Genomic DNA, 14,836 nt, shown 5'->3' on the forward strand with positions numbered 1-14,836 from the left:
AGACCCCACTTGGAGTACTGTGCTCAGCTTTGGTCGCCTCACTACAGGAAGGATAGAAAGGGTGCAGAGGAGATTTACAAGGATGTTGCCTGGATTGGGGAGCATGCCTTATGAGAATAGGTTGAGCGAACTCGGCCTTTTCTCCTTGGAGTGACGGAGGATGAGTGGTGACCTGATGGAGGTGTATAAGATGATGAGAGGCATTGATCGTGTGGATAGTCGGAGGCTTTTTTCCAGGGCTGAAATGGCTAGCATGAGAGGGTACAGTTTTAAGGTGCTTGGAGGCAGGTACAGAGGAGATGTCAGGGATAAGTTTTGTGCGCAGAGAGTGGTGAGTGCGTGGAATGTGCTGCTGGCAACAGTGGTGGAGATGGATACGATAGGGTCTTTTAAGAGACTCCTGGGTAAGTACATGGAGCTTAGAAAAATAGAGGGCTATGGGTAACCCTAGGTAATTTCTAAGATAAGGGCATGTTTGGCATAGCTTTGTGGGCTGAAGAGCCTGTATTGTGCTTTATGTTTTCTGTGTTTCTATGTTTCATTAGCTTAGAAGGAAAATTTGCAAGCTCCATTCAACAGAATCTGTTGATCCTGAGTTAGTCGAGTTTTGAAGCAGCTGCTTTTAGTAGCTGCCCTGGTGCAATTTTGCACTTAACTCTCCATTATCCAAAATTCACTATATATGGACTCAGAATTTTTATACACTGCTTGCAGGAATTTGTGTTGTTACCATTTGATGATATATATTCTAACCGACTAATGAAATGTATACTTCTATTGCAGGTTATTATTACCAGCTTCACAAAATCTTTACGGTTTAGGAAAATTATTTTTATTGGGTTGTGGGCTTTCAGTAATTCTATTTTTAATAATTTTGCAATATCCTTTTTTTGGGTGCTGCATTATAAAACTATTTGTAAAAGACAAGATATTGTAGTTCATTTTAAAACACACAGTGCTGTTAGAAATAAATTTGTGCATTTCAGATGATTCAGGAATTTTATTTTTTTGATTTTCTATTTAGTCCTAAATGTAGACATCAATATGAACAATCTCAAACTCCGACAAGATACTACTGCTACTGTGGAAAAGTTGAAGATCCGCCACAAGATCCTTGGCTTGTTCCTCATTCCTGTGGCCAAGTTTGTGACAAAGACTTTCAGCCTTTATGTGGACACAAATGTCTTCTTTTATGTCATCCAGGTAAAGTATTTTAGAATAGGTTTGTTGTTTTTTGCAGTTTCAATAAACTTGGGCATGTTTCAGAATTTGGTTTATGTTTCTAACTTAGGTCCCTGCCCACCTTGTCCAAAGATGGTCTCCGTAACGTGCTACTGTAAAAAGGCTAAACCAGTATCCAGGCGATGCAGTGCTAAGGGGTGGTCCTGTCAGCAACCATGTGGTCGACTGTTATCTTGCGGGCAGCATAAATGTGAAAATCTATGTCATGCAGGTCAGTGTTTTGAATAAACTCCACTGTGAGGTTTCAGTAAACATGAGGATAACTTGAATAAACTTTGTTTCAAGTAACACATTGTGCTTCCATCTTAGAATGCATCTGCTTTAATTTTAACTGGAAACAATATGATAAGAAACACTATTTTTATTTTTAACATGTGTTTGTATTAGTGTCTAGTCTAAGTGGTGCTTGGAAGGAAAATGATGATTGGAAGTATCAGTCTCTATTTCCTTTTCCTCTTGACCTTGTGAGCTTAGAAATTAAATATATAAGCACATTTAAGTGATTTCTTTTATTCAGAAGTGTGACTTAACCTCAGTAAGACAAATGGTTTCTTTATTTTGAATATTCCCCCCAGCCAGCTGAGGCAGTAATAAATTTCTTTTGTGTTTATCTCTCTCTGATTTTTAAATTACAATTGGACTTTTCCATGGATGACTGAAGAATGGGTCATCCTCTGTATAAATACTTAAGGCTAAGATTTCAAAGTATTCCCAGGCACTTCACTAGACCATTATCAAATAAAAATTAATGTCATACCAAATTAGTAGATATTAAGATAGTTGACCAATATCTTGGCTAATGTGTTAAGTTTTAAGAAGCATCTTATAGGAGTATGGTAAGGTGGTGCACTTTGGGCAGGGGATTTTTGTAGCTGAAGGGATAACCGCTAATATGGCAGGAATAAATTCAGATATAAGTAAGAGGCCAGCATAAGGAATAAATAATAAGTTGATAGAAGTTTAAAAGAAATTCAGAAGTGAGAGAACATTATCTTACTTTGACTTCTGTGCTTATTTAGTCTTTGTGTTTCTTTTATTTAATGTTTCCGGAAAATACCTTTACATAATTGACTGATAATTCAAATTACCTGCTCGTTTTGTCAGTATGTAGGTTTTCAGAATCTATGTCATACTTTGAAGGGAATGTGACAACAGTGACCAATGTCTGCTGCAAATGAAATCCAACTTCACCATGCTTGTGACTGAACAAAAAGCACATGCTGTAGTTTGCATTTAGAAATTGCCCTCAATTTGTTTTAGGCGATTGTCCAGAGTGTCCTCGTGTCAGCTGGCAAAGATGTTTGTGTGGCAAGAAAACGGCTGAGAGGCTGTGTGCTAGTCCACAGTGGCAATGTGAAGAGGTAAACTGAACTAAGTTGTAACATATTACTTACATAAAATGACTTATTATTTATATATGTATGTATATTTGTGTTTATATGTGTATATTTTCACTCTTTCTGTAATATATAACAATATATACATATATTTAAGATTTTTTGAAAGATTGTATAATTAGAAACTGAAGGACAATTATGCTTTCATTACGATATTCTGTGCTTGGGTTTATGCGCTTAATGCTCATCATTAGTTGCCCTCGAGAAAGCTTTGCTGAACTATTACAGTGATTATATTGAAGGTATTTCTGTAACACTGTTGGCTTGGAAGTTTCAGGGTTATGATAGTAATGACGAAATAGTAAATTTGAAAACATTGGACTGTTAATTTGAAAGAATAAAACTTTCAAATTAAGAATTGAGAATACTCATCATTGTCAGTTGATGTTCCTCATATTTAAGCTGGGATGATTGTTAGCACTGTCCTACCTGCCTTTTGGTATGATTTCTCATTGGACAGTTTTCAGATCTTGTCTTCAGCCCTATCTGTCCCTGATTATTATAGAGGAAAAAAGTAGATTTCAAAATGGCTATATTGACAAATAATTTTACTGATAAAGTGTTTATCATTTTCTGTTACTTATTTGTATGAGGTTCAGAATTGTAGCAATATGTTTAGTATATTTACATTTCCAAAAGGTATGTGTAACTTATTTTTATCACTCAGGTATGTAGAAAAACTCTACCTTGCGGTCATCATACATGTGAACAGGTCTGTCACAAAGGAGCTTGTGGAAATTGCCCACGATCAGGATACAGGGTGTGTCCATGTGGAAAGTCAAGTATGTATATGCATTAAAAGTTTGCGTTCTTGAAAACCTTTCTTCTATTTGTCATGTTATTTTGTTTGAATGTTTTCTATCATTGTATCACAATTTAAAGTAAATTGTCTCACTATTTTAATCCTCTTGTGCATCAGGCTTCTTTTGACTCGTACTTCTTGAAGCCACCAAGGGACTTGCATTGACTTTAGTAGGCACAAGTCCTGGTTAGCTTTACTGGTTCTGAGCTAGACAGCCAGGATATTCTGGATTTTGGAGAAAATCAAGGATTTTCCCTTGTTTGGACTGCTTATTTGTGTTTTATATGGTGAATGTTATATGAAACCATAGTGATTGACTGTTAATCAAGCCCAAGGTTTGGACGATTTATGCACTGGTCCAGATTGAAAACCTCAGGGTATTAGGGCCCGAGGCAAGGGATGGTTTGGTTCAGCTCATTGCTCCGTGAGGTTTATTTGTCTATGCGCTAAACTGAGGCTATGACCTGCAACTAACAGGCTACCGGATCAGCTGCAGTGATGACTGGCTTTGTGGCTGTAGACTCACTTTTGTGAACTTCATTTGTTTGCTTGCTTTTGTTGTTTGCATGATTTGTGTTTTTCCTGCACATTGGGTGTTTGACAGTGATTTTTTTTGTGTGTCCTATTGGGTTTCTTTATTTTTTGGCTGTTTGTAAGGAGACAAATCTCAAGGTTGTATATAGTATATGTTCTTTGATAATTCATGTACTTCTTGAACTTCGAACCCTCTCTGTTCTTGCAAATAGTTCTTCCTTCCTAATCTCCCTTTTCTCAAAAGTTCTTGAACTTGTTGGAAGTATCCAAATTTGGGCAGAAATTTACTCCATTTAAGTATGAAGTATGCCAAAACATTATCATGTTTCTTTCTCTAGTTGTGGACTCCGATTCCCTTTTTCTTTGACAATTGACTAAAACTGAGTCAAACTGTTTGTAGATCAAATTTAACCTCAGTGAACTATCAAGATTGTCCAAATTCAATTCAATGTCTGCCAACCTTTTTGCTGCCTGAGCTTATTTGTTACCAAATGCTTCATTCAGGAATTTGTATTTTCTAGAAATTTTAATTTGAATGCATTCCAACCTGGCCATCCATTCTGTACTCTTCATTGGTTACAAGGTCATCTGAAGCTCATCTAACATCAATTATCCATCAAGCTTGTATTCATTGAGCCATATTGGCTCCCAATTAAATAATGAGATGTTGCATCTTCATTACTTTCTGTTGCAACGTCTTCACTTTAATGGATTTTAGTTCATGTCAGTTGAGTGTCTACATTCACCGTAGAATTGATATACTTCCAGATTGCAAGATGCTTCACCTTAGAATTGATATACTTCCAGATTGCAAGATGCTATTGTGAGCAAGTTGAGGAGGTAGATGATTGCAGTGCAGTAAACTCAAACGTTCATTTACAGCAGAAGATTCATTTATGACCTGTACGTCAAAGCATACAGTGAAATGCATCATTTGAGTTAACAAGCAATACACCCAGGAACATGGGGGTGTGGGGGGCGCAGCCCGCAAGCAATGCTACATTCTGGCGCCAACATAGCATGCCCACCGCGTTCAACACAACACAAGCAGATACAACAGCAACAACAGAACAAAACAAGACAACAGCAAAGCAAGCCTCTTTCTGACCAGAATTATGATGCCCTTCAGCAGATGGATTATTGCTTTAGATTCCAGCATCTGCAGTCTCTTGTGTTTTCAATTATTTTAGGGTAGCCTCCTTTGTATTACGAGGAAGTGCCAGGGTTTAAATGGCTTAGGTTTTGGACAAATATAAAGCTGTGGGTAAAAGTTGGCAATTATTTGGTATATGTTTCATATAATAATGTCCTTCACATTCAAAAAACGGAAGTCTTTTCTAAATTCCTTCTTAAAAATCACCTTTCTTTTTGATCTGTTCATCCAGAATCTGCACTGCCTTGCACAGAGGATATACCAACCTGTGGTGATACTTGTGACAAACAATTAGAGTGTGGTCTTCATAGATGTTCAATGCGGTGTCATCGAGGCCCCTGTGAGACCTGTAGACAGGTGAGAAGATTTATTACTCTAGTAATGTTATGCTGCCAATGACTTTTTTTTAAAATAAAGACAGGACTGGGGAAAAAATGTGAAGTTTCTTTATTCGTACTATCCATATATCCCAGAGTTGACCTGTTTTTATAATTAAAGTGAAGGGAGTCAAAATGATCTGATCTATTCCTACTATCTTCAAAAGGGTGAGTCTTTGCTTACCTGCTTAGGTAACAAAACCCTTCAGTTGAGTTAAGTGTATCAGAGTAATGTGGAAACCATGAAGCACAGTCCTACCCTGTGATAGCCCTAAGTGTTTGATTCTTGTTCATTTTGAGTTATTTGTAAGCATTCCTGATAATTGATGAAAATATATACACTTTGTGCACAAGAAACATAACGGAGTATGTGAATTAAGATATCTATCAGCTGCTTGAAATTAAAACTTTTATGGCTATCATTAAGATAGGAACTGTTAAAACTATTTATTATTTTGACTGGTTTTAAAGCACATTTAAAGTCACTGAAAATTTCAAAGGTGTCTAGAAACCAAGTGATGGATGGAGGAGATTATTTTTGTGTATTTGACATCACAGGATGCAACATCAACTGTTATCTACTGTTATAAGCTGATTGCTTAGAAAGTGGTTTTGTCAAACATACTCTGAAACCTGTTTTAATTATTAAATTGGTATTCTTTGACATCCCAAAAATGCATTTCAGCATCTGTGAGATGAGATGCACAAGCAGTGAGAATGATGTGAGATACAGGGGAAAGACGATTGAGACTTGCATTGAAATAGCTGGAATGGCATTTATTACAGTTCATCAGTGTTTATTCAACAGGATAACCTCGGTACTGTTCAGTGGTGGGGCGGGGGGGGAATAAACTGAGATTCAAATTGAGACGACCGCTTCTTCCAAGAGGCAGGGTGCTTTTGTTATGTTGTCGCTCCAGTTGTGAAGTAGCTGTCCACGAGATGGGAAAGGTGGTGTTAGAATTTAACAGATTGTTAGGTGTTGAACTGGGAGGGGAATATTGAAGTATCAGATTACATTTGTGACAGGGTAAATAATGAGAAGAAAAATTGGAAGTGAAGTGTATTTGCAGATTTGTTTGGAAAAGAGAGGAACTGGTAGTCATAACAAATAGCCATACAAATGGCTTCAGAATTTGGACATGAAAATTCCTTAAAATGTTAAAATTAGCAGGGCAGGCAGCATTGGAGAGAAAATGAGTTAATATTTTGAGTCAATGTTTGTCCATGAGAACAGTAAATAGAGAATAACAGTAAGCTTTTACAAGAACAAGCAGGAATGAGCAAAAGGAATCAAATGATCAAGTGGAATACAAGAGAAGTTAAAATAACTAAAAGAATAAAGTACCTGATAATAGATCAAGAAAAGAAAGGATGGTCTGGAGGATGAGCAAAATGAATAATGGGATGCTTGTTGGAGATTATTGATCTCTGTAGTATTTTAGGAAGAATGTAAATTGGAAGATGAGACCCTATTCCTTGACCTTACATCGAACTTCATTGGCTGTGGATGAACCAGAAGGTACGTCTTCCGCTGAAAGCTAGATCTGTGGCATTTAAGTCTGGCAACCCAGACCTATACCGGAAGACCAGGTGTGATTTGCGGAGGGCTATTTCAAGGGCGAAGAGACAATTTCAAATGAGGTTGGAGGTGATAATCAGATGCACGGCAACTCTGGCAGGGTCTGCAAGACATTACTTCCTACAAAGTGAAACCCAATAGTATGAATGGCAGTGATGCTTTAGTACTAGATGAACTCAACGCCTTCTATGCTCGCTTTGAAAGGGTGAAAATAACTACAGCTGTGAAGATCCCTGCTGCAGCTGATAATCCTGTAATCTCCATCTCAGAGGCCAATGTTAAGGCTGTCTTTAAAGAGTGTGAACCCTTGCAAGGTGGATGGTCCCGATGGAGTACCTGGTAAGGCTCTGAAAACCTGTGCCAACCAACTACCCGGAATATTCAAGGACACTTTCAACCTCTCACTGCTATGCGTAGAAGTTCCCACTTGCTTCAAAAAGGCAACAATTATACCAGTGCCTAAGAATAATAGTAGGCTGCCTTAATGACTATCACCTGGTAGCACTCATGTTGTCAATGCTTTGAGAGGTTGGTCATGACTAGACTGAACTCCTGCCTCAGCAAGGACCTGGACCCATTGCAATTTGCCTATCGCCACAATAGGTCAATGGCAGACGCAATCTCAATCGCTCTCCATGTGGCTTTAGACCACCTGGACAACACAAGCACCTACGTCAGGATGCTGTTCATCGACTATAGCTCAGTATTTAATAGCATCATTCCCACAATCCTGATTGAGAAGTTGCAGAAACTGGACCTCTGTACCTCCCTCTGCAATTGGATCCTCGACTTCCTAACCGGAAGACCGCAATCTGTTCGGTTTGATGATAACATATCCTCCTCACTGACGATCAACACTGGCGCACCTTAGGGGCATGTGCTTAGCCCACTGATCTACTCTCGCTTTTCCCAGGACTGTATGGCTAGACAGAGCTTAAATGCCATCTATAAATTTACTGATGATACAGCCACTGTTGTTAGAATCTCAGGTGGTGATGAGAAGGCATACAGGAGTGAGATATGCCAACTAGTGGAGTGGTGCCGCAGCAACAACCTGGCAGTCAATGTCAATAAGACGAAACAGCTGATTGTGGACTTCTGGAAGGGTAAGACGAAGGAATACATATCAAGCCTCATAGAGGGATCAAAAATGGAGAGAGTGAGCAGTTTCAAGTTCCTGGGTGTCGAGATCTCAGGATCTAACCTGGTCCCAACATATCAATGCAGTTATAAAGAAGGCAAGACAGTGACTATACCTCATTAGGAATTTGAAGAGATTTGGCATGTCAACAAATACACTCAAAAACTTCTGTAGTTGCACCATGGAGAGCATTCTGACAGGCTGCATCACTGTCTGGTATGGAGGGTCTATTGCACAGGACCGAAAGAAGCTGCAGAGGGTTGTAAATCTAGTCAGCTCCATCTTGGGTACTCGCCTACAAAGTACCCAGGACATCTTCAAGGAGCAGTGTCTCAGAAAGGCAGCTTCCATTATTAAGGACCTCCAGCACCCAGGGCATGCCCTTTTCTCACTGTTACCGTAGGTAGGAGGTACAAAAGCCTGAAGGCACACATTCAGCTATTCAGGAACAGCTTCTTTCCCTCTGCCATCCAATCCCTAAATAGACATTGAATCTTTGGACATCACCTCACTTTTTTTTAATATATAGTATTTCTGTTTTTAAAATCTATTCAATATATGTAATTGATTTACTTTACTATTATTATTTTTATTTTGTTTATTATTTTTTTTCTCTGCCATATGATGTATTGCATTGAACTGCTGTTGCTAAGTTAACAAATTTCACGTCACATGCCGGTGATAATAAATCTGATTCTGAATAGAGTGGGAATCTTAAAATTGGTAATTCCGATCAGACAAGTTGGTATGTTTGAATAAAGGATTATTCTAAGTTCCTTATGGAGAAAATCACAAGACCACATAGGAGAAGCATTTCTAAAGTTCAGACAGTATATGAGCATTCTATGATTTGGATGTGAATTAAGTGGAATTTTACCATTTTATTTATAATGTTCAATGTACAATAGAAAGCTAAATTATGAAGAAGAATATCTTGGATAATACAATTAAGAAACTTTTATGTGAATAACTTCTCTGTTATTCTATGAAAGTGTTCTGGGGAAGAAAAGAAAAGCTTTGAGAATTTTCCTCTGGTACAAAATTACAAGTTTTGTACAATAGCATGTTTGTATATTTTTAAAAAAATGTTTCTAGGAAGTCGAAAAGCAGTGTCGTTGTGGAAAGCATGCAAAGATTTTGCCGTGTCATAAGGAATATCTGTGTGAAACAAAATGCCTGAAATTGCGAGATTGCCAAAGGCATCAATGTAAAAGAAAGGTATGATTTTGATTTTTTTTTTGGTGCTTATGCTGTTAAAAGTTTTTTTATATTGTTGATACCAAAACTGTAGTTAGCTTCAACCTCAGATGTTAAGTTAAGCAGGAGGGATGGAATTGCTGCTTAAATGAAGATTACATAGGGTGTATGGCATTGAAACACACCGGTCTGCCCAACTAGTTCATGTTTCATTCAGTCTTCCTTTCATTTTTCCTAATCTATATCTATCAGGGCAGAAGTCTTTAACAAATTGAGATGAGGAACTTTGTACATGTACTTCATTTTCATTTACTTTTTAAATAACTAGTTTATTCCAAATATTTTTACTAGTAAGTAAACTACTGTGAAACAGTTGCAAATTGATCACGGTTGAAAAGTTACCAAAGTGGGAAATACTGGAAGCAGCCATCAGGTTAGGCAGCAGTTGTGCAAAAAGGAACAAATTTAACATTTCAGGTCAAAGATACTCCTGAAATATTAATTCTGTTTCTCTTTCCACGGAAGTTGTCTTGACCTGTTAAGTATTTTCTATTTTTTTCTCATTCCCCCCGGACACATGACAGATTGTCTGATTAACATTTTGCAGTAATCCTCCCACACTTGACATCTTTCCAGCAGATGTCAGTGTTGTATAATTGGATGCATCAAGACTTGTTTTAAGGAAAATTCTTTAACTTCAGACTACTGAAGTCAGTTAAAGCAACTTGAGTTTGGGGAACAACTTCCATTCTGTTCTTTTTACATTCTTGAATAGATTTGGCTGCTTGGATGAGTGTAATACATCCATAAATTAGGTCTCTGTGGTGGTAGCAAACCTTTTTTGCCCCCTTATTCTTTGGTTTTCCAGTTCATAATTTCTGGTGATTCATTTTGGAATTAGTCTGGCAAACACTATAATCATGTTGTAACATAATAAGTTTCCATAAGATAAATAGAATCATGGCATTTAACAACCAAGATCTTTTAACTGAGAAGAAGCCCTCCAGTGACAAATATTGTGATTTGGTTATTTGGACTCACGCATGTGCTGAAGGAATGCTAAATCCCACTTTTATATGCTAGTTTAAAAACAAAGGTGTTAGTATTGTAAGTGCTTTCTTTTTCTAATATATATTATTTCCTGTGGATAAACATTAATATGTGAAGTTATCAGGTCTTTATTTTGGTATGTGCACAATTTTGTGGATATTGTGTAACTATGAGACATAGGAACCGAATTAGGCCATTTAGCCTTTGAATCTGCTCTGTCATTTCATCATGCCTGATCCATTTCCCTCTCAGCCCCAATCTGTTGCCTTCTCCCCATATCCCTTCATGCTCTGACTGATCAAGAATCTATCAACATTTGTCTTAAATATACCCAAAGACTTGACCTCCACAGACACCTATGGCAATGAATTCCACAGCTTCACCACTCTCTGGCTAAAGAAATTCCTCATCTCTGTTCTAAGTGGATGTTCCTCTATTCTAATGCTATGTCTTCTGGTTTTAGATTCCCCCACCATAGGAAACATCCTCTCTATCAAGACCTTTCAACATTTGATAGGCTTTCGTGAAACCCCCCGTTATTTTTCTGAATTCCAGTAAGTACAGGCTCAGAGCCATTAAATGCACCTCCTATGACAAGCCTTTCAATTCCAGAATCATTTTTTGTGAACCTCCTTTGAGCTCTCTCAAATGTCAGCACATCTTTTTTTTAGATAAGAGGCCCAAAACTGCTCAATACTGCAAGTGAGGCCTCATCAATGTCTTATAAAGCCTCAACATTTCATCATTTCTTTTATATTCAAGTTCTCTCAAAATGAATGCTAACATTGCATTTGCCTTCCTCATTACTGACTGAACCTGCAAATTGACCTTTAGGGAATCCTGCACGAGGACTCCTAAGTCCCTTAGATTACACCTTAGATTTTTGAATTTTCCTTCCATTTGGAAAATAGTCTATATTTCTTCTACCAAAGTGCATGAACCTACACTTCCCAACACTGTATTCCATCTGCCACTTCTTTGCTCATTCTCTTACTAATAGTTCTCCTGTAGCCTCTCTGTTTCCTCAATACGACCTGCCCCTCCACCTACCTTCGTTTTGTTTGCAAACTTGGCCATAAAGTCATCAATTGCATCATTCAAAAAAAGTCACTGACAGCCACCCAAAAAAAGGCTTCCTTTATACCCACTCTTTGGCTCCTGCCAATCAGCCAATGCTCTATCCATGTCTTATCTTTTCTGTACTATCAAGGGCTCCCAACTTATTAAACAGCCTCATATGTGGCATCTTGTCAAAGGCCTTTTCTAGCATCATTTTCCAATGAGCTTGCCTTTGTATTGCATCTTTTCCTTCTTTATGACTATTTAGTTGCCTTCTGTTGGTTGGTTTTTAACAGCTTCCCTATCCTCTAACTTCCTAATGATTTTGTTCTATTATATGCTCTCTCTTTTATGTTGATTTTGACTTCTCTTGTCAGCTGCTGTTGCGTTATTTTGCCTTTAGAATATTTCTTCTTTGGGATTTATCCATCCTGTGCCTTCTGAATTGTTTCCAGAAACTTCAGCCATTGCTACTCTGTCGTCATCTCTGCTAGTGTTCTCTTCAATCAATTTTGCCCAGCTCCTCCTCTCTCATACCCAAGTAATTCTCTTTACTCTACTGTAACACTGATACATCTGGCTTTATCTTCTCATTTTCAAATTGCAGGGTGAATTCTATCATATTATGATCACTGATCCATAAGGGTTCCTTTACCTTAATCTCAAATCAATGCTGGTTCCTTGCACAACACCCAATCTAGAGTAACTGAACCCCTTGTGGGCTCAATCATGAAATGCTCTAAAAAACCATCGCAAAGGATTTCTAGAAATTCCTTCTTGGGAACAAGCATCAAACTGGTGTTCCCAATCTACCTATGTATTGAAATCCCCCATGACTATTGTAATATTACCCTTTTGACATGCATTTTCTACCTCCCGTTGTAATTTGTAGACCTCATTTTTGCTCCTGTTTGGAAGTATGAATATAACTCCCATTGGAGTTTCTTAGCTCTACCCACAACAATTTTACATTTTCTCATCCTATGTCACTTCTTTCTAATGATTTGATTTCATTTTTTTCCCAACAGAGCCATCCCACCTCCTCTGCCTACCTGCTTGACCTTTCAATGCAATGTGTATCCTTGGACATTAAGCTCCCAGCTGTAGTTTTCTTACAGCCCCAATTCAGTAATGTCCACAACGTCATACATGCCAATCTGTAACTATCCTACGGTTCATCTACCTTATTCCGTATACTGCATGCATTGAAGTATAACACCCTCAGTCCTGTATTCATCACTGTTTTGATTTTTGTCCCCTTTTACATTGCAATTCATCCTGTTGACAGCAGTTTTACTCTATATCATCAGCCTTTCTTTGCTGGCAGTCTTAGTACACATGCACTCTTTGTAAACCAACTACCCCATCCTAAGGCTATCACTCCAGTTCCCATCCCCTTGCCAAATTAGTTTAAACCCTCCCGAATAGCTCTAGCAAACCTGCCCTTAAGGGTCTTGGTCCTCCTCAGGTTCACTTGTAACCTGCTCATTTAGTACTGGTCTTATCTTCCCCAGAAGAAATACTAATGATCCAGAATTCTGAACCCCTGCCCCCTGCAGCAGTTCCTCACCATGCATTCAAGTACCAAATCATCCTTTTCTTACCCTCACTGGTGTGTGGGATGGACAGCGAGCCAGAGATTACTACCTTGGAGGTCCTGCTTTTCAGCTTTCTATCCAGCTCCCCAAAATCTCTCCTCAGGGCCTCCTCACTTTTCCTACATGTACCATTGATGCCAATCTGTACCAAGACTTCTGGCTGCTCACTTTCCCTCTTTAGAGTGTCATACACCCGATCCGAGTCATCCCTGACCCTGGCACTTGGGAGGCAACATCCAGTTATCTATCGTGTCCATTCCTCTATGGAGTCTCCTATCACCACTGCATTCCTCTTCACCTCTCTTCTGAGCCACAGCAGCAGCCTCAGTGCCAGAAACCCAGTTGCTGCATCTCCCCTAGGAGGTCATCCCCTCAACAGTATCGGAAATAAGCTACTTATTATTGAGGGGAACGGCCATAGGGGTATTCTGCACTGGCTTCCCATTTCTCTTCCTTCTCCTGACAGTCACCAAGTTGCCTGCCTCCTGCAACCTAGCAATGACTACCTCCCTGTAGCTCCTATTTGTCACTTCCTCAGTCTCCCATATGAGCTGAAAGTTATCAAGCTGCAGCCCCAGTTCCTTAATAAGTTCTCTGAGGAGCTGCAGCTCAGTGCACTTGGTGCATATGTGGTTATCCAGGAGACTGGAGGTCTCACAGAATTCCTGCATTTCCCACACACAGAACAGAACACTGCCCCTGGAGCCATTCTCACTGCAATAACTTTGCCCTCGCAGACGAGAATGAAGAAGGAACTAATCAGATGCTTGCCTCAACCAAGCCTGATAAGCCAAAGCCACTCTAAAACTGGCCGACTCAAAATGGCTGTTCCTCTTGCCTTTCATTTATCGTCCTTTCTAATTCCGTTCTCTGATTGGCCGCAGTCCAACTCCGAAAACTGCCGAGAAGCGCAGCTTTTTAAATTTTCAAACACTGACCTAAGTGGAATTGCTGCTTCTTCTCGTGCTTCATTCAGTAATTGGATGCAGTCCAAATCTGAGAACTCCGTGAAGTGCTGCATTTTAATTCTTCAGCCACCGACTTAAGTGAAATTGCCTTTACTTCTGGTGTTCCCATTCTCTGATTGGGTGCAGTCCAACCCCAAACACTGCAGTGAAGTGCTGTTTTTTTAATCTTCAATCACAGACCCAAGTGAAATTGCCACCCCTTGTGCTCCTGTTCACTGACTGGCACAGCTATGTGTATAGTGTTTCATCCTATACAGGTTAATGTTTTCAAACTAATGAATATTAAGAATTTGGAAGAATTAGAGACTTTGCTGTGTAATATTTTGAACTTTTGTATCATTGTGTCCTAACCTTTACCTGTTTTGTGAAGACAATAACTTTTTTATTGTAGTCATTCTGCATCCTTTTCCTTTAGTGCTGTACTGGGAATTGCCCTCCTTGTGATCAAAGTTGTGGTCGAACTCTTGGCTGTAGAAACCACAAGTGCCCCTCAGCCTGTCACAGAGGTAATTTTCCCAAATTTGTTGCACTTTGTTTGAATGCAATTGCATTAAATCATGAAAAATTGCACAGAATTCAAGCTTAATGTATAGTGTCCCCAGGTTGTGGTTTAACCTAATTGAATGTAGGCTTTTCTACATTCAGTCAGATTAAGCAAAAACCTGGGGACACCATTTATTTAATCTTTTGTACAGCCCTCCTCCAGTTATATTCAGTTACTCTGTCCTGGTTGTAC

At 38.8% G+C, this 14,836-nt stretch overlaps 1 protein-coding gene across 1 annotated transcript in view; it reads left to right on the forward strand.

Annotated features, from left to right (window-relative positions):
• Positions 1–14,836, forward strand: part of nfxl1 (nuclear transcription factor, X-box binding-like 1) — a 105,390-nt gene that overhangs the window by 14,023 nt on the left and 76,531 nt on the right. The window contains exons 5-11 of the mRNA XM_072252755.1: positions 1,025–1,203; positions 1,292–1,453; positions 2,503–2,603; positions 3,307–3,421; positions 5,361–5,485; positions 9,324–9,446; positions 14,516–14,606. Coding sequence (XP_072108856.1) covers positions 1,025–1,203; positions 1,292–1,453; positions 2,503–2,603; positions 3,307–3,421; positions 5,361–5,485; positions 9,324–9,446; positions 14,516–14,606 — 896 coding nt within the window. The remainder of the gene's footprint in view (positions 1–1,024; positions 1,204–1,291; positions 1,454–2,502; positions 2,604–3,306; positions 3,422–5,360; positions 5,486–9,323; positions 9,447–14,515; positions 14,607–14,836) is intronic.

This window comes from Mobula birostris, chromosome 3 (genome assembly GCF_030028105.1).
Source record: "Mobula birostris isolate sMobBir1 chromosome 3, sMobBir1.hap1, whole genome shotgun sequence".
Lineage (NCBI taxonomy): Eukaryota > Metazoa > Chordata > Chondrichthyes > Myliobatiformes > Myliobatidae > Mobula > Mobula birostris.